The following is a 26027-nucleotide window of genomic DNA, read 5'->3' as shown; positions in this document are numbered from 1 at the left end:
AGTCTGCAGGCCAAGGGGCTCTAGGCCATGATGGTTCAGGACCGATCAGAGGGAAATTCAAAGCTGCTAGTTCCTGACTGAAGGTGTCAAAAATGTAAACTCCCAAAGGTAATAGCAGCCTACGGGCCCCATGCACATCCAGTGGAGATGGGCCAAAACCTAATGGGACCAAAAGGGCTTTCACACAATCTGACTAGTAAGTGATTTATGCTGATCCAGGTAGCCAGACAAAAAGATTAAAACCATATATATATATCCATCCTATATAATAAAAGAGAAACATGTAAATTGACCATCCCTCCAGTCACCAGCCAATCAGGAGTGAGTACACAAATTAACCTGACAAAGACGGTGGGTTAATTTGCATACACAGGCGCCGGGTGGAGAGCAGAGTGGGAGAGCCAGCAGCTTGGAGGACTTGGCAGAGTGGGAGGCCATGAGATGGAGACAGAGCAGGAAGGGAAAACCAAGAGCATGGGGAGCACCAGGAATTCTGGGAATAGTAGTTCTGGTGGCAGCCCCAGGACCAGAAGTAGAATGCTGGAAATCGTATTTCTGGTGGCAGACGGATCTCCTAGACCAGTGATGGCGAACCTATGACATGTGTGTCAGAAGTGACACGTGAAATCATTTTTTTGGTTGATTTTTCTTTGTTAAATGGCATTTAAATATATAAAATAAATATCAAAAATATAGGTCTTTGTTTTACTATGGTTGCAAATATCAAAAAATTTCTATATGTGACACGGCACCAGAGTTAAGTTAGGTTTTTTCAAAATGCTGACACGCCGAGCTCAAAAGGTTCGCCATCACTGTCCTAGACACTAGAGCAGCGATTCTCAACCTGTGGGTCGCCAATCTGTGGGTCACGACCCCTTTGGGGGTCGAATGACCCTTTCACAGGGGTCACCTAATGTTATGGGTTGGCTCAGCGAGATAGACCACCGACTCCGAATTTAAATTTAAGAGCCTTTATTAAGCTGGCAAGCTGACCACAGTCACAGCACTCTGCCGAAGCAAAGGCTGAACTGCAGTACAGACTGCAAAAGTTACAGCGTTTTATCTGCAAAACCCATAAAGTTACAAAGCCTTGTTTACGCAATTAGTTCCCAACACAGTATAGCATTATCACCTTCCTATCTATGTTTTCCTGGAACAGAGAGCACAGCATATTGAGGAGGGACCATGAGACCCTATCTCAAGGCCTGACCTGATGTCAGTACCTTCCTATCTATGTGTTCCAGGAACAGACAGCACAGCGCGCCCCGTCTGGCCGAAGTGCCAGATATGCAGCCCAGTACACCTAAGACCATCAGAAAACACATATATAATTACATATTGTTTTTGTGATTAATCACTATGCTTTAATTATGTTCAATTTGTAACAATGAAAATACATCCTGCATATCAGATATTTATATTACGATTCATAACAGTAGCAAAATTACAGTTATGAAGTAGCAACAAAAATAATTTTATGGTTGGGGGTCACCACAACATGAGGAACTGTATTTAAGGGTCGCGGCATTAGGAAGGTTGAGAACCACTGCACTAGAGCAAAGCGAGCCTGGAGCAAGTTACTGTTGAGGTGGGGGATGGAGGGAAAACAAAGGTGAGAGACATAAGGAAAAACTAAAGGGAAGATATTCTAAAACTTCCAGGAAATCTCCACCAATGAAGCAAAGAAAAAAAAAAGCCTCTGTTATTCTGTGAGCAACAAACCAAACTGAGTTGGGGTCTCAGAAAATTTGCTCATATGATTGCAAAGACAGACAGAAACTCCCGCATTGGAGAGGGCTCCCCTGAGGGCTCCCAGATTGGAGAGGGTGCAGGTCGGGCTGCGGGACTCCCATACCCCCAGTGCATGAATGTCGTGCACCGGGCCTCTAGTGTGTGTGTGTGTGTGTGTGTGTGGAGAGAGAGAGAGAGAGAGAGAGAGAGAGATAGATCTGAGGCTGCACACCAGAGGGAGAGTAGAATAGACTACACATAATTAGTTCAGAGCTAGGCCAATGCAAACATCAACCCTCTGGGGTGCACAATGCACTTCCCAAACATCCTGTTTTCCACAACAAAGTCTGATACATGCAGAGAAAAGTGTGATCCAGGTAGTGGCAGCTGCAGTGAGGGGCCACATGTTGGACTTAAGACTTCAAAGCAACCACTGCAAATAAGGCCACAGAACTGAAAGAGACCGTGCCTACAGAACTACAGGAGAGTACAATGACATCTCATCAAACAGAGACGATCAGGAAGAGAGAGAAACTATTAAAACATAAAATAAAATCCTGGAGTCAAAAAGTAGTGATGAAAATGAATAATTTCACTCAAGAGATTCAAAACTAGATTTGAGCTGGCAGAGGAAAGGATCAGCAAATTTAAAGAAAGGTTGATAGGGAGGATGCCATCTGAAGAAAAGAGAGGAAAAGAACAGGGCATGACAGAAAAATCAATAGAAATAAATTTATAGAACAGCTTGCAGAAGTGAAAACGAAGGCAAACCTGACTGAAACGGAGTGACCAGGCCAGGAGCGGAGATCCAGCCAGTACCCACCTGACATCAATTACAGGAAAATAGTCAATTACAGACTCCAACAGAAGAATCCTCGCAGAAAGGAATCATCAATTACAGGCCCAACAAGAAACGCTGTACACGCTGAACACGGCATCTCCTACAACAGGGGTGGGGAACCTTTTTTCTGCCAAGGGTCATTTGGATATTTATAACATCAAAATTATCAACTTAAACTGACTCCCCAGCATCTCAGCCCATGAGACACGTCACCTCCCTGAACTCCCCCTTTTCTCTCATGGCCTTTCGTTCAAAACAACCCTTCTAGCTTTCTCCTTTTTCTCCATAAAATAACTCTTTCCCTTTGTTAGACTTGCCTGCAGTTTTTGCTGTAGCTAGCTTTCCCAAATTGCAATTCTTTGCTGTTCCCAAATTAAACGATTTTTGCCAGTAAGATAACTTTTATATTTAAGGGCAATGTGGAAAAATGAATGGCTTCTTAGAGTACCTTTAAGCATGCCAACATAAGTAATGGAAGTACCAGATGAAGAGACAGAGAGGGAGATAAAATATTCATAGAAACAATGGTGGAAAACGTGCCAAATTTGATGAAAAACACTAACCTACACATCCAAGAAGCTCAATAAACTCCAAATGGATAACGAACTCCAGACAGAATAAACACAAAGAGATCTACGTCAAAGCACATTACAGTCAAAATACTAACCTTGAAAGCAGTAAAAAACAAACAAACAAACAAACAAAAACAGAAGAAGATGATTCACCACAATGGAGTGCACCCCTATATGATTAACAGCCGACTCCTCATCAGGAACAATAGAGGTCAGGAGGCAGTGGTATAGCATAGGCAAAGCGTTCAAACTATCTTTCCAGAATGAAAGTAAAACAAATACAGTCCCAAATAAATCAAAGCTGAGAGAATGCATTGTTCACAGACTTGCCTTCTAAGAAATACTAAGGACGTTTTTTAGGCTGAAAGCAAATGATACCAAACAGTTCAAATCCACAAAAACAAAAGAGGGAGTCTAGAAAAGGTAAACACGTAGCTAATTATAAAAGAACAGTCATAACCTCAGGCTGGGCTGTCACATATAGAGGAGTGGGCACACGTAGGTTAAATTGCTAGGCATCGTAAGAATACAAAATAAAATCAAGAAGACAAACAATACAAATAAATACAACAATTAATAAATAAGTAATACAAGAATAACTGTGTTCCCTGAATTCACAAGTGTAAACCTACTTTTGTCTACCCCTGTATAGATACAAGTTGTATAACAATATAGCAGGACAAGGGGTGACAGGGAATGAAGCTGTACAGATTCTATCTTTTACTGGAATTAAAACGTAAATACTAAAATATATCGAGGGCCCTACAAAGGATAACCGTTGTCAAAGAGTCTCTCCATGACCAAACACTGCTCAAGCTCTCCTGCGATTTCCTCAACTTTTCATAACACCAAAAGCACAAGCAACAAAAGAAAACAAAATAAATTAGACCTCATCAAAATTAAAACCTTTGTGCTTCCAAGGACAGTATCAAGAAAGTAAAACGACAACTCACAAAATTCAAAAAAATATTTGCAAACCATACATATCTGATTGCCAGAAGCTGGTCCATCCTTGCTGCTTGACACAGTCGCTGCAGGGAAGAAACATCTGCACAGCATATGTTTCAAGGGACCTGGAGTATATGGCATACTGTTTTTAATATGTTTGCTCCTCTACTTAGCGCTATATGTTTCAACCAAGGTCACATCTCCAAGAAAGGTTGTTTCCCCAGGTGGGGATTTTTCCCTGGAGTTAGGGATTAACAGGACTAAGGAAGGGAATAAATCAGTAAAACCCTTTAACTAAGTGCCAGGTAGGTAATCACTTTACGAACAATCACGCTTAAGCTACATAATCTTTACTTAGGATAATCTCCTTCAGTTACTTCCTTGTAGCTTAACAGAACAATAGAGTAGTGACCTTGGAATGGAGATAACAAACGCCTTAACCTTTGGAATAGAATGGATAGGATTAAAATAAACTGGTAAAAATACAGATGTAACAGGAGAATAAATATAGAACCTGGCTAGAGAACCTGGCTGGAGAACCTGACTAGAGAACCTGGCTAGGCTGCTGATCAACTGAACGCTGTCTCCGTGTCATTCCTTCTTCGCCGACTCCGTCCACACCTTTGGGAACCCCTGGACCTGCTGGGGCTGGACCCCAACATCTGATAAGGGCTTGCCATCCAGAATATATAAAGAACTGTTAAAACTCAACAAAAAGACAAACACAATTTTGAAATGGGCAAAGGACATTAACACACATTTCTCTAAAGATATACAAATAACCAACAAGCGCATGAAAAGATACTCAACATCAAATGCAAATCAATAAAATACCACATCACACCCACTAGGATGGCTATAGTAAAAAAAGGCAATAACAAGAGTTGGTGAGGGAGAAACTAAGATGGCGGCATAGATAAACACTGGGAAATCGCTGCCTCCCACAACAACTTCAAAAAAAACAACATAAAGACAAAACGAACAGCATCCAGAACTACAAGAAAGCTGGCCGAGTGGAAATTCCACAACTAGAAGGAAAGAAAACCACACTGAGAGCCAGAGGAGCTGCGGAAGTAAAGTGCAAAGGTACGGAGGCTCGCGCGCGGAAAGGGGCTGGTACCTGAGGACGCGGCTGTCTTTTTAAATCGAGAGGAGTAACAAGCTCCCGACTGCTCTGAACTCCGGTTCCGGGAAGTCTCTGGGGACCCAGAACTCATACGGGGAGAAACTGGACTGTCTGGCAGCGGGCAGAACTCGGAACTTGAGGGTGGCTTTCCCTCAGAGGTGCTTGCAGCAATTACCGGGACACTGAGACGCGTGGCCCCTTAGGGCAGGGCTGGGAATCCACCATAGCTGCTTGCTCCGTCCTTTGATTCCCTGAGACCCCGCCCCACCCAGGCTGCGGCAGAGGCTTTTGCATATGAATGCCCCGGCCCTTTGCAACCTGAAAATTACCTAACAAACTGCAGCGGGGCCACAGACCCAGAACTTCCAAGAGAAGGCCCAAGGCCCCACAGCAGCTTGCACTGCTTCACAGCTGGGCCTCATCAGGGTACCTCCAAACTCCAAAAAAGGAAGGGGAATCTGCAGTTCTCTTCGTAGCTCCTGCTGTGTAACCGCAGGCAGAGGCTAAATTAGCACCTCCTTAGATCCAAGAGCCAGTGTACCCAGTGGTCAGAGGGGGACCATCCAGATAACAACTCCTCAGATCCATAAGGGACACACTCAGGGTGCAGACTCAGTGAGCACCAAATCCCCACTGAAGCAAGTCTTGCCCCAGAAGGGGGTCTTCAGCACAGAAGTTCTCCCACTGCAGACACAGCTGATTCTCACTGCCAATTGGCCTGGAGGTCAATTCCTCCCAGTGATCCTACAACAATCAAGGCATAACTACAACAAGACTGTGCACAAAGCCCACAAGGGGGTGCACCAAGAGTGTCCACCTCAGGTAACTGGGGAGGCTGAGCCACTGGGCCCTACAGGACACCTAGCACACAGAACCACTTTACCAACACAGGGAAGCATAAAAAATGCGGAGACAAAGAAACAGGTCACAAATGACAGAAATGGAGGAAAGCAAACGACTGGTTATAGAGTCCAAGGCCACGTTTATAAGGTTTTTCAAGAATTTTATGGAAACCGCCGATAAATTTAGTGAGGCCCTCGATAAATCTAGTGAGACTCTCGAGGATATGAAAAAGGACCAACTAGAAATTAAGCATACACTGACTGAAATAAAGAATAATATACAGAGATCCAACAGCAAACAAGAGGATCCCAAGAATCAAGTCAAAGATTTGAAATACGAAGAAACAAAAAATACCCAACCGAAAAAGAAAAAAGAAATAGGATTCCAAAAATATGAAGATAGTGTAAGGAGCCTCTGGGACAACTTCAAACGTACCAACATCAGAATTATAGGGGTACCAGAAGAAGAGAGAGGGCAAGATATTGAAAACCTATTTGAAGAAATAACGACAGAAAACTTCCCCTACCTGGTCAAAGAAATAGACTTACAAGTCCAGGAAGCGCAGAGAATCCCAAACAAAAGGAACCCAAAGAGGACCACACCAAGACACATCATAATTAAAATGCCAAGAGCAAAAGACAAAGAGAGAATCTTAAAAGCAGCAAGAGAAAGAAACTCAGTTACCTACAAGGGAGTACCCATACGACTGTCAGCTGATTTCTCAACAGAAACCATGCAAGCCAGAAGAGAGTGGCAAGAAATATTCAAAGTGATGAACAGCAAGAACCTACAACCAAGATTACTTTATCCAGCAAAGCTATCATTCAGAATAGAAGGTCAGATAAAGAGCTTCACAGATAAGAAAACGCTAAAGGAGTTCATCACCACCAAACCAGCATTATATGAAATGCTGAAAGGTATTCTTTAAGAAGAGGAAAAAGAAAAAGGAACTCTTACCATTTGTCACAGCATGGATGGAACTGGAGAGCGGATAAATACCACATGATCTCACTCATTTGTGGAATATAATGAACAACATAAACTGATGAACAAGGACTGATCCAGAGATGGAGAGGCATTGATTGGACTGTCGGGCCTTGGAGGGAAGGTAGGGGAGGGTGGGGGTAAGGGGGAAAGATCAACCAAAGGACTTATATGCAAGCATATAGGCCTAAACAATGGACACGGACAACGGGGGGGTGAGGGCTTGAGCGGGGGGGAGGGGAGGGTAGAGGGTAACGTGGGGATAAGGACACATATGTAATATTTTAATCAATAAAAAATATATTAAAAAAAAAAAAAGTTGGTGAGGATGTGGAAGAATTGGAACCCTCATGTATTGCTGGTGGGAATGTAAAACGGTGCAGTCACTGTGGGAAATAGTCAAGCAATTCTTTTAAAAGTAAAACTCAGCATTCTATACCACCCAGCAATTCCAATCCATAAATCCACTGGAAGCTCTGCACAGGAATGTTCACAGCATTATTCCCAATAGCCAACATTTAGAAACAACCTAAGTATCCATCAACTTATGAATGGACAAACAAAATGTGGTGGGTATGGTACACTACACCCATACAATGGAATGTTTTTCAGCCATTTAAAAAAAAAAACCTGAATGCTACAAAAATAATACTATGAGGAACCTCAAAAGTATGCTAAGTGAAAGGACCCAGATATAAAAGGCCACATATTGTACACTAGAGGCCCGGTGCACGAAATTCATGCACTCAGGGGAGGGTCCCTCAGCCCGGCCTGCGCCCTCTCGCAGTCCAGGACCCCTTGGGGGATGACCACCTGCTGGCTTAAGCCCGAAACCCCCAGGAATCAGGCCCAAGCTGGCAGTCAGACATCCCTCTCACAGTCCAGGGTTCTCGCAGTCTGGGACCCCTCGCTCCTTACCACTCACCTACAGTGGAAGCAGTAGAGGATCCTGCCACCACCACTGCACTCGCCAGCTGTGAGCCCAGCTTCTGGCTGAGCAGCGCTCCCCCTGTGGGAGCACACTGACCACCAGGGGACAGCTCCTGCGTTGAGCGTCTGCCTGCTGGTGGTCAGTGCACATCATAGTGACTGGTTATTCTGCAGTTGTTGATTTGCATATTAGCCTTTTATTATATAGGATTATATAGGATTCCATTTATATGACATGGGCAGAACAGGTAATCATTGAGACAGAAAGTAGAAACATGGTTGCCTCAATTATTGATAATAGGGATTGCTTTTAAGGGTGATGAAAATGTTCTGAAATTTGTAAAAATAACAACTCTGTGAATATACCAAAAAATACCCAGTGAATAGTCCACTTTAAATGGGTGAATTTTATGACATGTTAATTATATATCAATAGTTTTTATAAAATCCAGAACACTGGTACCAGACCCTAGGTTCAAACATCAGCTCCTCCATCAGCAGCTGAGTGTCCTTGTTAGTTTAAACACTCAGCTTTTTCATCTGCAAAACAAGGGTTAGGGAAGTGGGGAAGATATAAAGTGACTGGCACTTAAAGTGCTCAATAAACATGGCTGGTCTCAAAGTCTTGGTCCACCTGGTCTTGTTGCTTTCCCCCTGCCAGCCCTTTGGTTGCACACTAAATGTTTCCACAGCAGCCCAAGGGTCAGCCACTGATAGATAAAATGCAGTCTACCCATACCATAGAGGGTCATCCTGCCACAAAAGAATGATGCACTCATATACACAAGGTACAATGAAGGTTGAAAAACATGAGAAGTCCAAGAACCCAAACACAAAAACCGCATCGATGACTCCATCCATGTGAAATGTTCACAGGAGACAGAAAGTAGATCAGTGGCTGCTCAGGGCAGAGTGGGAGGGGAGGGGTGACTGCTACATGGCAAAGGGTTTCTTTTCAGTCCCCTCCTCACTTTTTCATTAACTTTGGAAATTTCCTTCCTATTCCTAGATCAGTAGGGACTTAAAAAAAAAATTCTGCCATATTTGTGTGGCATTTATGTTGTGGTGGTGTTACCGGGAAGTGGCCTGGTCCTGAGCAGGTCTGCCTAGGGCCAGCCTATAGTGTGCGCGTTCTTCGTGCAGGAAAAGTTTCACAACACGAGTGCAGGTGAATTTCAGAAGATGTTTATTAAAGCTGGGGACAATGAAACAAAGGAAGAACTGGGGAAATGAGCCTCGGCTCATTCTCTTAACTTCATCTGTCCTTAGGTATGGTTGGCATGAATGGCACTAACTGGATTTCTGTTACCTGTCTCCCTGAGTAGGGTGATTTAAGCTATGTACCCTCTGCTTGGGGAGAAGTGCAAACCATCCTATCCTATATAATAAAAGGCTAATATGCAAATCGACCTAGCGGCAGAATGACCGGTAGCTATGACGCACATTGGCTACCAGGGGGCAGATGCTCAATGCAGGAGCTGCCCACTGGTGGTCAGTGTGCTCCCACAGTGGGAGCACCGCTCAGCCAGAAGCCGGGCTCAGCCAGAAGCCGGGCTCAGCCAGAAGCCGGGCTCAGCCAGAAGCCGGGCTCAGCCAGAAGCCGGGCTCAGCCAGAAGCCGGGCTCAGCCAGAAGCCGGCAGCACTAAGGATGTCCAACTGCCAGCTTAGGCCAGCTACCCATGGGGAGCGGGCCCAGCCAACAGCCGGCCATCCCCTGAGGGCTCCCGGGCTGTGAGAGGGTGCAGGCCAGGCTGAGGGACGCCCTCCCCCCCCCCACCCCCCTGCCGTGCATGATTTTCATGCACTTGGGCCTCTAGTCCTAATCTATATAGTAAAAGCCTAATAAGCAAATTGTCCCCTGGACTGGGAGTTGAAAGAAAGTTGACCAGGGCGGGGCCTTGGGCCAACCGCAGGAAGGGAGGTCCCAGCCGGCAGCCCAAAGCTGCTAGGGTCCCTACCCATGCACGAATTTCATACCCTGGGCTTCTAGTTTACTCATAAGTGTCCTGGTTGAGAGAAGACAGAATTTACTAGCTAGCTGAAACTGCTTGGCACCTTGATTTTCTAGATGGCTGCACAGTGCTGTCTCCGTTTCCCTGTTCCACTTGCCCTGGCTTACTGGCCTGTCTCAGTGGGAGGTGCCTGCCTGGTTCTCGCACACCTCAAGGCTGGGGCAAGTCAACCCTACCAGCCATCTCAACGTGGGAAGAGCCTGGGGGCCCCCAGACCTCGCCGACGGAGGTCACACAGCAAACACCGCGAGGGCAGTCCCCGGGTCGCAGGAGACCGGCCTGGGGAACCACAGGGCCGAAGCCAGCACGGGACCCCCAAAGCTGCACAGTGTGGCGCCCCAACCAACCCCCGCAGACCCTACCCCCACCCCAACCGCCCAGGGCCGCCTCCTGGCTCCCAGTTTACCTTTCTCCCGACTCCGCCAGCCGAGGCCTGCGGAGGAGCCCCCTCCTGGACCGGAGGCGCGACGCCGGGCGCGGACTCCGCCGAGAGCCTCACGGCAGCCTGGTGCACGCGGGCCCGCAACCCCCTCACTTTCCCCATGTCTCTGGGCGAGACCCGCAGTGGACCGGAAGCCGCAGGGCGCACGAGACGGAGCCTGCGAGAAGATGCCCGGGCGGAAACTGGAGCCCAGGCAGCTGGGTTCCGATATCCTCCCTGCAGCGGCTGCGCAGCCTCTCGGAAGGGGCGGGGCCGCGGAGGGGTGTGGCCGCGGAGGGGCGGGGCCTTGTGTCCTAGTCCCGCCCGGTCCCCGCCCCCGGGAACGCCCCGCCTCCCAGGCGGATGCGGTCTCATTGCTGGGATCCAGGCAGCCTCATTGTGATTTGGGGATGATGAATATGGAGCTGGATGGAGCAAGCTTGTTGAAAACACACGAGTGTGTTCACCGCACGGCACTTGTGCCTTTCATACAGTCTCTGAAATCAGAGGACTGGGTGGGGCCCGCATATTATGAGAAGTGGTAACCTGTCTACAAGGGGAGATCTGAGACTGAATGAATATGGTTGAATCTAAGAGGTGCCCCAATAACCCTTGCCTGAGCGAGACCATTTGCTTTATTAACTGTGACTGAACCTTTACTTCGTGTCCATCTTTTTTTTACAGCATTTCATTTACTCCTCAAAACAATTCCTGGAAATGGGGTGTAACTCGTCTGTTTAAACTGGAAACTACATGGTAGACAAACTTGTTGCAACACACACAACTCACATGCTAGGAAACTCCTCGACCAGGCCCTGAGTGAGCCCTGCAGTTCACTTTCAGTCTCCTGTGCATTCAGCCCTGAGGGGGGACAAGCTGGTGTGGGTGTGACTTTCATCCTCAAAGAGCCCCTTGTTCTGTTAGGTCCACACAGGAGTCCAGGCTCAGCCAGGAGAGAGGACACACCTCCCCCTCCCCACACAAGGGCGGCCTTGGGTGCCAGCACACAGGATTGCACCCTGTTTCAGAGCCCAGCCGAAACTCAATACAGAAAATGGGCTTCGGAGAGGAATAGTCAGCCCCATACGGAGCCCCAAAAAGGGTGAAAAGGTGCTTGCCCTGGTGTGTGGTCCCCCCACTGCAGGCAAGTCAATGCTCTGTTTTAGTTGTTACAGGTCTGTTCAGGGTGTGCAGGGCCTGACCTGTGCAGTTCTGGAAGGTCCAACATGGATGGGGACGTTTGTAGATGACGAAGGCCCCTGGGTACACCAGGCTGAACATACAGGAGCAAAGTCACAGCATGGATCCAAGCTGAGGCCAGAGGGAAGTGTCCCTGGAAGAGCTTGAGAAGCCAGCGCCTGGGTGGGCCATCCCGCTCCTCTGTGAGAGCTCCTGGCTGTCAGTGCTTTCCAGGCTCCAGGGCACCTTCCCAGCACCTCCCAGACCAGGGGGTTGAAAGGAGAGCCCAGCCTTCTTTGGCTGAACCTCCAGCTGGGCCGAGAGCTAGACTGGAGGAACCTCTGGGAAGTGAGAGCTTTGGCCCAGCCAGTGGGCTTTCTGGAGTGTGGAGAAGGCCATGCCCACCCCAAGTCAGGTCCCCACCAACCCCATGGAACCTCTGACTTCTTTAAGGGGGTGTCATCAGATGTGAAAGGGGCCTAGTTCCAACCAGTTATCCGAAGAAACATCTCGAGTCCCCAGCTGCGCCATGATAGAACAAGAATGCAGAGGTCATTTCTGCTCACGAAAGTCACACAGGGGTGAGCTACGGGCATAGCACCCAGACTCAGAGACAAAGCCCAGCGGCATCGAGGACTGTCCTCTTGGCACCCCTCGCAGGGACACTGGGGGACACCCCAGAAGCAGCTCCATCGGCCCAGCATCGCTGACCTGACCTTTAACACACTCTGCATCCAACCAGCCTCATTTCCTGAGTTGTCCGAGGCAGGGAGACCCCAGCTTGGCTCCTGGCAGGTGACACGGTGCCCAGCCTGACCCAGGCAGTGATGTAGACACCTAAGCAGCTCCAGAGGCCTGCAGGCAGCTCAGTTTCAGGCTCTCCTTTTTACTCCCTGTGCAATCCATGCTGTCTGGGTAAGAGGAAACGAATGTGAACTGCTCCAAAATGGATCTGTCAAAAACCCTGCGGCGCTTGATTTCCTGTCTTCTCTCATCTCTCTGTGACCACCTGTCCAGGGCACTCCATGCCAGAAGGGTACCCAGGCCATGATCTCCCTGGAAAGGAACCCCTCACTTTGGCCTCCACGGGAACCCCCCTCCCCCACCCCACCCCCCTCAGCCGTTCTGCCCTTCCAGGCGCTCAGCCCCATCTTGATCTGCCCAAGGCTTCAGTCTCCCAGCCTTGGTGGTCCCTTGTTCCAACGCCTGGCTGGGGCCCTGCGAGGTAATTCTTTTTTCTCTCTGATTCAATTTTTTGTCGCCGGAGGGCGCTCACGGACCAAGGAAGGCACACTTTGCTATTCTGCAGAGGTGAGGGCAAGGGCGCAGATTCAGGGGTGCCCGGAGGATCCCAGTTTGGGCGGGGGGGGGGGGGGGGGCGCCGCTTCTCTCCGTCACCATGGCCCTCCAGTCCCCACAGGTCGCGGACCACGAAGGAGCCATAGAAAGACCTCCGGCACTGGGGCCTGGGGTCCTTCCCAATAAGGATGGTTTCCGGAACGTGCAGTGCAAACACCCGCGCCGACCCTGCGCCAGCGCTTCCCTGTGAAGCGCCAGGGTCTGCGAGGGGGTCCCAAGCGCCCAGGCTAAGCTTAGAGCAGAGACACCTGACCTGCGAACAGCAGGGCCAGTGACAGTCCTGGGACCTGAAGCTCAGGGCCGCCAATCCCAGCCTTGCCTGACCCTGGTCCAATGCTTAACCACAGGTGCCCTGTGCTCAGTGTCAGGCCACCTTCCTGGTCTGGTCATGGGGGCTGGCCACCAGCGTCCTGGGTGCAGTGCCCAGCCCAGCCAGGTCAGCCTGGCTCCAAATGAACCTTTCTCCTCCCAGGGCAACGGTTTTATCAGCTGCTCTTCCCACTGAATCCTCTGGCCCCAATGCTGCCTGATTGGAGTCCAACCTCACTTAGGGAGGGGAGGCCCTACTCACAGCCTCCAGGGAGGCAGCCAGGATTGGAGTTGACTTGGATAAGGTGGGACCTTCTGAGCCTCGGTCTCCCCATCTCTACAATGGGGATGGTAGGAGACTCTAAGGATCAACAGCTGCAGGTAGCACGTGCTCAGTAGATTCCAGTCACTCCGGAGTCATTAAGGAGTAAATGCAGATAGCTCAGGTGTGAGATTTGGGGTGTGGCGGAGCCAGTGCAGGCAATAGGCAGGACGCCCGTGGAAGGTGGAGGCTCAGTGCACTGGACTTAGGGTTCCTGGTCAGGGGCTAAGTCCTGAGTATGCCCCAGCCCTTCCTGCCCACTCCAGCCCCTGGGGCTTTCTCCCCCTCCCACCTTTTTGGGGACCCTCCCTTGCTTCCCCCAAGGAATCAGCTCTGGAAAGGAGGCACTGTGTTCTAGGACATTCTCTGAGACCTGCCCAAGCCTCAGTGCACCATGGGCTCCATCCACTGGCTACGGGTTGGGAGACAGGCAGAAGCCAAGTCCGCTGTCCTGCACCAGGCCTGGTTCCGGAAGGGGTGCCCAGCCCCCCCCCCCCAGCAGCTTCTCCCTTACACAGTGGGCAAGCAGGTGAGCAGCTGCCTTTGGGGGGGTGGGGGGGACAGGTGCGTGTCACCTGTGCCTCCTGAATGTGTGGGACCCTGGACGGATGTGTCTCTCAGTCCCACTGCCCGAAGGAGGCACCTGGCCTCCGGGACCTGGTGTGCTGGGCTGCTGGTCACCACTGCCCCCTTGACCTGCAGCCTTTGACTTTGGTTTCGGGACGCCTGGGGTTTTAAATGACCTGTTCGGTCTCTAAGAAGCAGTTCATTGTCTGAGCACCTCCTTAACTGGGCGAATTTCAGGGAATCACCGCCCCATTGGCTCCTGGGGCAGCAAGGTGGGTGCCCAACTTGTGCACCTCTACCCACAGAGCCTGGGACCTAGAGCCCCAGGGCCAGCTGCATCCCAGGAATACCACAGGAAGTTAGATGTAAACAATTACAATTCCCAGGCTGTGGAAGTCCAGCATTTGGAACCTCCTGGGGTAAAATACTGTGCCGGACTCAGACTCGGACTCACCGTGGAATCACTGGGGTGATTCAGGGAAGTGGGTGGTGTAGGAGGAAGAGGCCTGGGAGGAGGTTGCCCAAGCCACGATTTCGACAAGTGGTAGCTCTGCAGCTCCACCAGAGTAAGGCGTGGCCCTCGCAGCTTGTCCCCTCGTTGCCCTCAAGAAGCGAGAAGCAAGGAGCGGCCCCAAAGCCTCCCCTCCCCCGCCCCCCCCCCCGCCCCCCCCCTGCCCCATCCTTCAGCTGCATTTGTTTCCTCTCCTTCCAACCCACTCCTAGCTCCTCACAGGCAGGCATGTGGGGCTTGGGTCCCCTTGGTTTTGTCCTGGGTCTGATTAACTTGTTTTTATAGTAACATCCTATATTAACTTCTTTTTATAGTCACTTCCTAGTGACCACCCAGCACACCGCCCACAGTCTCAGCTCTCTCTGCCCAGCCTGGCCTCCCATGCGTGGCTGACCTTCAGCAGGTCATTTCCTGCATGGGTGAGGTCACACCCAGATAAGGACAAATAGATGTTTTTATAGTAACATCTGATTATAAAACTAATATGTGGCCTTCATAGACAATTTGGGAAAGATAGGACCCTATTTTATTTTTTAAATATATTTTTATTGATTTTAGAGAGGAAGGGAGAGGGATAGAGAGAGAGAAACAACAATGATGAGAGAGAATCATTGATTGGCTGCCTCCTGCACACCCCCTATTAGGAATCAAGCCCGCAACCCAGGCATATGCCCTTGACCAGAATTGAACCTGGGACCCTCCAGTCCACAGACAGGTGCTCTATCCCCTGAGCCAAACTGACTAGGGTGGACCCTATTTTAAATGCTAAAACCACCCTAACTGGTTTGGCTCAGTGGATAGAGCGTCAGCCTGCAGACTGAAGGGTCCCAGGTTTGATTTCAGTCAAGAGCATGTACCTTGGTTTCAGGCACATCCCCAGCAGGAGGTGTGCAGGAGGCAGCTGATCGATGTTTCTCTCTCATCGATGTTTCTAACTCTCTCTTCCTCTCTGTAAAAAATCAATAAAATATACTTTTTAAAAATGCTAAATCCCCTTTGATCCCGTTGCTCAGAGATGGCAGCAGGGCATGTGGGTGGGCAGTGCCTAGGGACCAGCCCCTCCCAGCATCTATGCTTTCTCTCCCTGGGTCAGGCAGCCTGTTTAACGTGGAATTTTCATTGTTGCTAAACTGTGGAAAGACTAGTCTTCCTAGTGACCACCCAGCACACCGCCCACAGTCTCAGCTCTCTCTGCCCAGCCTGGCCTCCCATGCGTGGCTGACCTTCAGCGGGTCATTTCCTGCATGGGTGAGGTCACACCCAGATAAGGACAAATGCGCCTTCTCCTGCTGAACTTCCGCTTGACCTCTGCTGAGTCAGCATCAGGGTGAAATCCCCTCTGGCCTCCCCCTCTGCCCGGCTTGATCCCTGCTGGGCTGACCCCAGGCACTTGGGCCTGACCCCATCCCCTGCCATGTTTTCCTGTCTGTTGAGAGCCTCACATACCTCATCTCAGCATCCTGAGAGGCAGGCCCCTCACCCCCGTTTTACAGGTAGAAAAAGACACCTTTCCGTAGCTGTCCAGTGGGTGCCCAATGGGTGCCCAGAACTTCAGTCCAGGCTTCCCAGAGCTCAGCCACATGGGCCACCACTGCTCACATGCCCAGCTCCTTTGTGTGCCACAAACAAGAGTGCCCATGGACTCCATGCTGAGAAAGAAAATATGAGGGAGAGGAAGATAGAAGAGAGCCCCCACCCCCACCCCAGTCAGAGGTGGAGCACTTCACCCCCAGGAGGGAGGAGGCCTGCCCGGCCCCCATGTCTGCAGGCGCTGGAGCAGCCACCCTCGAGGATTCTGCGGGAACAGGGGACTCGTGAGGTGTTTCAGTCCACTCTGGGGAGGAGGAGGTGTCCTGGAAACTGGCAGGAGAGGGCAGGAGAGAAGGTTTAGAAGAGAGGAGAGAGGCCCTTGGGGTTCCCTTCAGTGTCCCGAGGTCTCTGTTCTGCTCCCTGCCTCTCATGTTCTCCTCTTGTTCCTCCCCAGCCCAAGTGCCTTCTACTATATGCAGGCCCAGTGGGGCCCGAGACTGGGTGCGCTGGGCTGATGATCAGACCACCCAGAGTGTGTTTGTTAAACAGACATCAGAGCCAACTGCCATCTGGATCCAGTGGGTTGAGCATGGACCAGTGGATCAGATCGGCATTTCTGACAAGAGCCCAGGCCCAGATTTCCAGTTACATGTGTGTAGCTCCCTGTCCCCTCACACTATCCTCACTCCCCAGAGAATCACGGTCTAGGGCTGGGTTCAATGTTCTACCACCCACAGGCTGGCCCTCCACCTTATTTGTAAATAAAGTTTTATTGGAGCACAGCTATGTTCATTCGTTCACAGGGGTCTGTGGCTGCTCTGGCACCACAGCAGCAGAGCTGAGTAATTGTGGCAAGACCCCTATGGCCAGGAAAACCAAAGTCGTGTGCTTTCCGCCCTTTCCAAGAAAAGTTTTCCACTCTGCCCTAGTGGAGTCATCACAGCCAAGATTTGCTGAGCGCTTTCTCTGTGCCAGGTCGGTGTGTGTGCTTATCTGCTCATAACCTCACCCACAGAGACGTGCTCATCACTCCCATTGGCCAGTGAGAGGACTGAGTTCCAATGGGGCTGGGTATCACCATGCCCTTCACCTCTGCACAACTGACATGCCATGTGGGTGTCAGATGTCACCCAGGGGCCAGAGAAGGGACAGGTCCTTACAAGTCAGGGATACAGCAGGATAAGGGAAACTGGGGATACAGCATTTGGGCTGGACCCTTCAGGAGGGGAAATGGGGGCCCCAGGGAGGGCTTCCGAGCCCATGGTTGGGTGAAACAACACAGGCGTGCTCAGGGATGAGGCAGGTGATTAGATGTGGCTCAAGCAAAGGGTTCCCAGTAGGAGGGGGGTTGAAAGTGTCCTTTCTCTGTAGACCTTCCCAGGGATCCAGGTGGGGATTAATGCAAAAGAGAATTCCTCTGGCCCTAGCTGGTTTGGCTCAGTGGATAGAGTGTTGGCCTGCAGACTGAAGAATCCTGGGTTCGATCCGGTCAAAGGCACATGCCCAGGTTCTCGGGCTGGATCCCCGTAGGGTGGTGCAGAGGCAGCTGATCAATGATTCTCTCTCATCATTGATGTTTCTATCTCTCTCTCCCTCTCCCTTGCTCTCTAAAACACACACACACACACACACACACACACACACACACACACACACACTCTAGAGGCCCAGTGCATGAATTCATGCACGGGTGGGATACGGTTGACCTGCCCTGATTGGGGCTGATTGGGGCCGGGTGGGCCAGGGGGAGGGGCTTAGGGAGGTTGACCGGCCGGCCCCACCCCCAATCGGGGTGAGGGGGCTGATCGGGGCGCAGTGTACGTCAAAGCAAGCAGTCGTCCCAGTCGTTCCAGTTGGTCCGGTCGCTTGGCTTTCATATATACATTCCTCAGATGTTCCTTCAAAATATCAACCTGCCCCAAACCCACCTTCTCCTGGGGAGGGCAGAGGCAGGGCTCCCACCCCCCCTTTACCTCCTCGCCCTGGGGAAGCCTTGGATGCCAGGCCTTACTCTACCTTCTTCCTACTGCACGTTCTCAACGCTCAGAGGGCAGGGTCATGAGCGCTGTGTCGCCTGGACAAAATGGGAGAAAGAATTTGATTCCTATCTATGACATGCAAAGAACCCAATGCAGGAAAACTAAATTGTTCCCCCAGGTTCAAAAGTTAAAAGGTAGAAGCAGAAAATTCAATGAGATGAAATTTCTCTATAAGTCCAGATATAGACACTCCCCTTAAAAAAAAAACATATGCTGTGCTCTGCTGGTGTGGCTCAGTGATTGATCATTGACCTAAGAACCAGGAGGTCACAGTTCCATTTTTGGTCAGGACACATGCCCGGTGTGGGGCATGCAGGAGGCAGCCGATCAGAGATCAGAAACATCTCTTATCATTGATGTTTCTATCTCTCTCTCTCCCTCTCCCTTCCTCTCTGAAGTCAATAAAAGTATATTTTAAAAACACACATATTCTGTGATTTTTATCAAAAGCTCCATGATCTCTGTGACCACGCCTCATTCTCCTTTTTATTATTTACTAGGGGCCCAGTGCATGAATTTGTGCAACTTGAAAGGAAGTTACCGTGGGCTGTGAGGCTGCAGTGGACACAGAGGTAGGTCTTGGTCCATCCTCTGTGCCCCTGCAGGGCCACTCCCACAGCGGCCCTGGTCCCCTGTCTGCTGGCAGCCCTGCTCCTGCCACCGCTGCTCCCATGTGGAGCTATTGGGACCAGTGCCAGCAGCGAGTGCGAGTGGCGGCTACTGGCCCCGATTGCCTCTCAGGAGCAGGGGAATATGGGGAAGCCCTGAGGGGCCATTGGGGCTGGCAGCCACTGCTCCCACTCACTGATGGCACCAAGCCATCAGGGCTGGCACTGGGTGCCGCCAGCAGGTGAGAGCAGTGGCTCCGGCACCAGCAGCAGGTGCAAGTGGGGCAGGTGCCAGGAGCAGGTGTGAGTGCTGGGTGGGACCTTGGAGTGTGGGAGCAAAGAATTTTCAGTAACCACCAGAGGCTCACCCTGATGACAGTGATTGGAGCCCCACCTTGGTCTGGCACCCCTGCTCACCTGCTCCACCATCCCACTGCGGCCAACACCTGCCATGTTCCACACGTGCCCCCTGGCGGTCAGCCCACGTCATATCGACCAGTTGTTGGGTTGTTGGGTTATTTGGTGGTTCAGCCGTTGGGTCTATTTGCATATTAGGGCTTTATATATATAGATGTCTTTGCATTTCTTGGCATCAGCTGTGTGCCAGGCCCTTTGCAGGACCCTTTCACCACATGTCCCCACAACATGGTGGGGCAGGGGGAGTGGCTAGGGGAGGGGGAGGGGTAAGGGAAACTGCGGCCTAGAGAAGGAAAGGGACCCAGTGTCCTCAGGGTGCCACCACGGGCCCAGCCCTTGGATCTCGAGTGCCAGCTCTGTCTCTAACCTCAGCCTCTACCTCCCTCAGCAAGGCCCCTGGGGCAAGAGGAGCTTAGAAAGCACCTGTGGAAACTGAGTCCCTTAATCCAGGGTCAGAAGGGACAAACCCGTTTGACAAAGGCAGCCGGACGTTAAGCGGGCACCCATCCCCAAGGACGTCTTCACGGCTCTGTTCATCAGCATTGCTGGAAACCACAGGCTGCGTGGGAAATGACAGGTTGATGAGTCCCAGGACGGAGAGGAGTGACCTGAGCCTGGGTTAGAGTTCGGTGGCCCCTCTGACCTACCGGAGCCCCCAGGCCAGCCTGGCCTTCACATTGAAGGGAGGAACTTGATTCAAGTGTGGGAAGGCATTACGAGCTTCCTGTTCTGGTAGATGGGGATAGCTCCTCAACCCCCACCCATCCCCTTCCCCTCCGGGCAGCTGTATGATGGTTTGGTTTGTTTTTTTAAAAAATATTTTTTTATTGACTTTTAGAGAGAGGAAGGAAAAGGGATAGAGAGATAGAAACATCAGTGAGAGAGAAACATCGATCTGCTGCCTCCTGCACATCTCCTACTGGGGACTGAGCCTGCAACCCGGGCATGTGCCTTGACTGGGAATCGAACCATGACCTCCTGGTTCATGGGCTGGCCCTTATCCACTGAGCCACACAGGCTGGGTAATGGTTCGGTTTTTAATCTGTGCCCATTGCTTTCCTTAGTCTAACCATGTAACTGTTGTGCATCACCAGGCAAGGTGGACATACTAAATTACATTTTCTTCCTTCTACAACTTTCTGGTTTCTTCCCAGAGTTAAATTTTCAGCCGGGCTCAGGGCATCCTCAATGATACCTTAATCTCTTTGCCCTGACAGATCTGTAATACACTTTTCAGTGCGATTTCCGACATGGTCATGCCTGTCAGAAAATCTCTGCATTCTTATAAGGATTGGGGACCCCCTAGTCAAGCCAAAGGCTAGCCCCCCACCTCACCCCAACTTTCCTGGCTGCTCTGACACCTTCCTTTGGGTGACTTAGAGAAGCAGGAATGCCACCTCTTCAGCTTGCTCCCACGGAGGGAGGAAGCCAGAAAGAGGAAGGCTAAGGAGAAGTCTGCTCAGTGGGGGTGGGGACTGGGTGGGAGATGGGCTGAGGTGTCCAGGCCAGCGTTCAGAACAGTAGGTGGCTGGAAACTCCCGGCCTCTGGCATCTCTCCTCTCCTTTCTAAGTCACCTGGCTGCCCCCTGTGTCTACATGGCCCAGATTACACTCAGGGATCTACTGGATTACTTACCGCCTGTTTCTGTGGATCTGTGGGGGTTAGAATGAGATAGAACTATTTGGAGCTCTTACCACAGGCCACACTGTTTCCTGCTCTGCACCCCCACCCCCAGGGAGTGTGCCTGCCTGCCCCTGCTCCCCCACAGCTGCTTCTGGCAGCTCCTCCCACCCTCTGCCTCTGCAAAGTGGCAAAGGGTGCAACAGTTGAATTCACGCAGGAGGAAGTTACTAGTGGGAAGAAACTTTTTAAAAAAAGCAACGATGGGGAGTTTCTGAGAAAGAGGAGGGTTGAGTGGCTGGGAGAATTTGCAGGCCCGCTGGGAGAGAAGCTGGCACAGAGGCCCAAGAGCGAAGGTGTGAGAGGGAGGAGCTGAGAGCTGGGAAAGGGCTGCCAGCAGCCTCCCTTCACCTGAATGCCCTCAGTCACCCCAGGTGAGATTGCTTTCTGCCTTTTGGGGGATGGGGGAGGGGGAGGGGGAGTGGGGAGCAGGAGGGCAGGCTCAACCCCGGTTTTCCCAACTCACTCAGTCCACCAGCACCCACCAACACAGCATTATGGGTTTCGGGGTCTGACTCTCTCCAACCTTCCTGCCAGCATTGACCGGTGCCAACCCCCCGCCCCCCCGCACCCCCCTCCCCGGAGAATCTCTGTGAAGTGAGCCTGGGTCCCCTTGCTTCACAGTCTCCATTATGAAAATACTTCTAATCTTCCATCCATCACGAGGGAGCCCCCTTCCCAAGCTTTCAGGCTGTGCGCTGTTGACACATGGCTGGGTGGGCAGTAGGACTGAGATGCCAGGCCTGTGTTCAGCAAGGAGATGAAAAGAGCCTGCCGCTCTCTGAGCCGCCCTCCTGGCTGCCCCCTGCCCCCACCACACCTGGATTACTCTCCGGGGACCCCTTCCATTCCGCCTGTCTCAGAGTCACTGATACAGGGTCTCCTGACTGGGCCGTGATGTTCTGAGGGCTTGGGCTGTGCGGCCTCCGGGGACCCAGCTCAGCGTCGGACAGGCTCAGGGCTTCCTCAGTGATGCCTGGAGAAATACAGTGCGTGTCCTGGAAGACCTAAGTGAAAGTGACAGCAAAGGGAATTTCCTGGCACTTGGCTGACTTGGGGGAAAAGGTTATTCCAGAATCCTGCCCCAAATCTCACCCGTCCCTGCCTTCCCTATGCAAGCCTTGTCCCTGAAATCTCTCCCCAGCCTGCGGTGTCTCTTTCAGCAGGTTGCCTGATAAGTAGCATTTCATACACTTCCTTTTTCTTTTCAATTGTGATAAAATATGCATAAAATAAATTTAACCATTTAATCATCTGTAGCATTTTTAAGCGCACAATCAGTATTGTTAAGTATACTCACACTGCTGTACAACCAATCTCTAGAACTTTTCCATCTTGCAAAACTGAACAACTTTATACCTCTTTTTAAAGTTCTTTTCCATCCCGGCTGGCATGGCTCAGTGGTTGAGCATTGACCTGTAAACCAGGTGGTCAGGGTTTGATTTCTGGTCAGGGCACATGCCAGGTAGCCGGCTCCATCCCCCGTAGGGGACGGGCAGGAGGCAGCCGATCAATGACTCTCGTTCATCATTGATGTTCCTATCTCTCTCTCCCTCTCCCTTCCTCTCTAAAATCAATAAAATATATAAAGTTCTTTTTTACATTTACTACAGAAAATTTCACACATATATAAGAGTTGACAGAATAGTTTAATATGCCCGAATGCCCCCAACATCTGCTTTAATAATGATCAACTCATGGCCTATCTTGTTTCCTTTACACCCCTCCCCCACTGTCCCCCATCCCTCCCCACTCAATTATTTGGAAGCAAATAAAAAACATCATATCATATCATCTGGGATATTTCAACACGTAACTCTAAAGCAGTGGTTCTCCACCTTCTGGCCCTTTAAATACAGTTCCTCATGTTGTGACCCAACCATAAAATTATTTTCGTTGCTACTTCATAACTGTAATGTTGCTACTGTTATGAATCGTCATGTAAATACCTGATATGCAGGATGGTCTTAGGCGACCCCTGTGAAAGGGTCGTTCGACTGCCAAAGGGGTCGCGACCCACAGGTTGAGAACCGCTGCAAAGGATGGGGACTCTTATATAATCACAAAACCTTGGTTACGCCTGAAAATCTATGGGACCTTCACCAGGTCTTTCTCCCTCTCCCCTCTAGCAGCTCCCTCACCCTGTGAAATTTCCTTGCTGTCTCTGATGTCCTGTGACAGCCTCAGGATAAACCTAGTAACAAGACCTCCTCCCTCCGTCCCTAGGGCCTACAGACTCTTAATCTGGGTCCTCTCTTAGCTCTGGCTCTTTTGTTGTCTGAGCATCTCCTCCCCTCTGTTCACCCTCCTGCCCCTGGACTCCTGTGGTCACGTGGACTCTGGGCATCCACAGACAGAGGGACGCGCCTTCCTCTTCCCATCTCCTTGTGCCCCTCAGCTGATCTCTCATCCTGCTCTCTGAATCGCTCACCAGCCTTGTCCTTCTGTTCTTTGACTCGTGTAAACCTTTTTTATTTCCATGAGCAAGGGCTTTTCCCCAACACCCCCGTTTGCTTCTTCAGTGATGGAGGCACTCTCCTCGCTGGGTGCTCAGTCGCAGGCCAGGCCCCCCGCTCCTAGGCACTCGCTCTGGGGCTCCCTGTTCCCTGGAGGGCACAGCTGAGACCTCCTCTGTATGTGCCTGAGTCCCTCCGTGCCACCAGGGGCCCCTCTTCCCTGTAATCGCGCCTCCTTTCCTTCTCTCTGCTTCTCGCCATGACTTGCACAAGGAATGGCACATCCCATCATCTGGCTTGTAAGCGTGTTCCTCTGACATCCCCCCTTGGGAGCCCGTGTAGAGCAGAGGGGCTGGGTTTCATGGGCCGCATGTGGTGCAATCACCCACATGTAACTACTTCCTCCCTATTGCTGCTGTAGAAGAGGAAGCCTTGTGCCCTCAACATCCAAGTCTTGGCTGGCCAGGGTCCTCCCAGACGTGCCACAAAACCAGCCTGGTCAAGAGCGGGCAGAGGCCCCTGCCAGCCCACCGGACGCCCTGCCACATCTCCAGGACCTCACGCGGGGTGAGTGAACAGGGCTGATGTGCCCAGGCTGGTCTTTCTAATGCTGGTCTTTCTGGGGCTCTTCCCTGGAGACTGGCCATAGCCTTTCCCAGGGGAAGCAGCTCCAGGGGGTCCAGCCCTGGAGGGGTCCTGGCAGCCTTGCTCCCTCTTGCCTGCCCTGGGATCATCCAGCCCAGGCGTCCTGTCACTGAGATCCAGTGAGGGGTGCGGTGCCCACCGCAGGCAGAGCTAGCGGATGCTGGGAACGTCTGTGACTGAAGAGGATGGGGCCCAGCATGGCGAGAGGACCGGCACAGACCCCAGTCCTCAGCATCTGGGTCTAGGGTCTTCCACAGCCACAGACACTTGCTGAGCCCCCAAATGAGGGCTGCGAGGCTGGCAGAGCCAGAAAGAGGTGGGGGCAGGGAAGATCCCCCACCCCCACCCCCACCCCGGCTGGTGGGTGCAACACTGGGCAAGGCTGGGCTGTGTGGGAGGGGAGTGGGGCCTCACCAGCTGTGCCTTCCTCTTCCTGCCTGAGTCAGTCCCCCTCCTCTCCTCACGCCTCCACGCTGCCTGGGCTGGTCTTTCCACCGCAGAGTCTGTGTGTGTGTCTGAGTGTGAGTGTGTTATGTTTGGTGTGTGTAAGGGGGGGGGTGGGGGGCGGAATGTGAATTTGTGGTGTGTGTATGAGTGAGTGTAGGTACATGTGAAGGAGTGTGTTAGTGTGTGTGGTGTGAGTATGTGTGTCTAAATGTGGATGTATGGGGGTATGGGGGAGCGTGTATTATGAGTGTGTACGTGTGTGTAAATATGTGTGAGGTGTGTTTGCATGTGTGGTGCATTTTCTAGGTGGTGGGTCTGTCACTTCTCTTGGATTCTCGAAGTTTCACAAGCTCAGGCCTGAGGATGTGAAAGTGCTGGGTGACAGTGCGTTTTAGGGAGACAGGCATTAGGTGTGTGTGATGCCTGAGCCAGTCTCCTGGAGGGGCCGTTACTACCTGGAGATTTCGTGGGGGAAGGGGCAGCCCAGTGCCTTGCCGAAGTTCTGCAGCAGAGGCGGCCGCTGTCCAGGGGATAGAGGGGCCCGTCTGCACCCAGGGAGAGTGTGACATGAGCAGGCCGCTTGGCCTCCCATCTGTGAAATGGGAGGGCTGGGCTGGGCCAGCCTGCAGTTTAAATTCCAACTGACTCTATGATCAAAGGTCGCTTCTGAGCAGGTATGAGGGACACGTGGACAAGAGGCTGATGTGTCCAGGCTGGTCTTTCTAATGAAAACCAGCAACCTGTCAAGGACCCCCGCTCCACCCACAGCCCTCCCTGTTCTGAGAAAAGGTGCTGGGGGGCTCTTTCCTGCCTCTCCAAGCACAGGACAGCACCCCTCTCACCTCTGGTCCAGCTGCCATAGCTGAAGGCAGAATCCTGCCAGCCCAGCTTTGTGGGGAGCTCACGTGTAGGGAGGAGGCCCAGCCCTCGCAGCCAGTGCAGGAGACAGGCGGCCTGTGTTGTACAAGCTGGTCTTTCTCCGGCAGGTTCCGCTCAGGCCCAGGCCGAGCTCCACAGTGAACAGGGTTGTGAACAGGTACTTGCCCATGGATGGGGCAGCACCAAGCCCGAGGTGATGCCATGTGACTCGGGCCCCCGCCAGCTCTGCGGATCATGTCTGTAGGGCTCACCTGTCGCGTTGTGAGTGTCCCACAGCCCCACCTGAGGCAGTGTCATGGGCAGCTGGCTCCATTTTGCAGAGGCGCTGATAGCACTGTGTTCACCCAGAGGATGGGGAGCCTGGCCATGCTGAGAACCCTCCCTTCAGGGGCCTCTCTGCCCATCGCTGGGCAATCTTTGGGTGATGTCTGGGTGACAGCCACCAGGCAGATCCAGTCAGGGGCTCACTGTCTGTTTTCCTTTGCACAAACTGGACCTAAAATGAAAATGCTGAATTTGTCGTCATCTCACCCCAGACCCTGCATGTGACCGTGGGGCTGGGACCCCGTTCAAGAGCATCTGCCTAAACGCTCCAAACACACCAAAGGGAAGCAAGCATCTGGGCGGGGGCGGGGCCCTGGGCCTCAGTGGGCCCTGTGATCTGGAGAC

General features: G+C 51.6%; 2 protein-coding genes across 2 annotated transcripts in view; one reads left to right on the top strand and one right to left on the bottom strand.

Annotated features, from left to right (window-relative positions):
* SLX9 (SLX9 ribosome biogenesis factor) overlaps window positions 1-10647 on the bottom strand; it is a 38604-nt gene extending 27957 nt beyond the window's left edge. The window contains exon 1 of the mRNA XM_081088082.1: window positions 10395-10647. Coding sequence (XP_080944208.1) covers window positions 10395-10532 — 138 coding nt within the window. The 5' untranslated portion in view covers window positions 10533-10647. The remainder of the gene's footprint in view (window positions 1-10394) is intronic.
* Window positions 10648-21149: 10502 nt separating this feature from the next.
* ITGB2 (integrin subunit beta 2) overlaps window positions 21150-26027 on the top strand; it is a gene marked incomplete at its 5' end in the record, with an annotated part of 28448 nt that continues 23570 nt past the window's right edge. The window contains 2 exons of the mRNA XM_081087285.1: window positions 21150-21305; window positions 23809-23954. Of these exons, the coding sequence (XP_080943411.1) occupies window positions 21287-21305; window positions 23809-23954 (165 nt within the window). The remainder of the gene's footprint in view (window positions 21306-23808; window positions 23955-26027) is intronic.

This window comes from Myotis nattereri (genome assembly GCF_964212035.1).
Source record: "Myotis nattereri genome assembly, chromosome: 3".
Lineage (NCBI taxonomy): Eukaryota > Metazoa > Chordata > Mammalia > Chiroptera > Vespertilionidae > Myotis > Myotis nattereri.
This window is presented reverse-complemented; position numbering and strand designations above follow the sequence as displayed.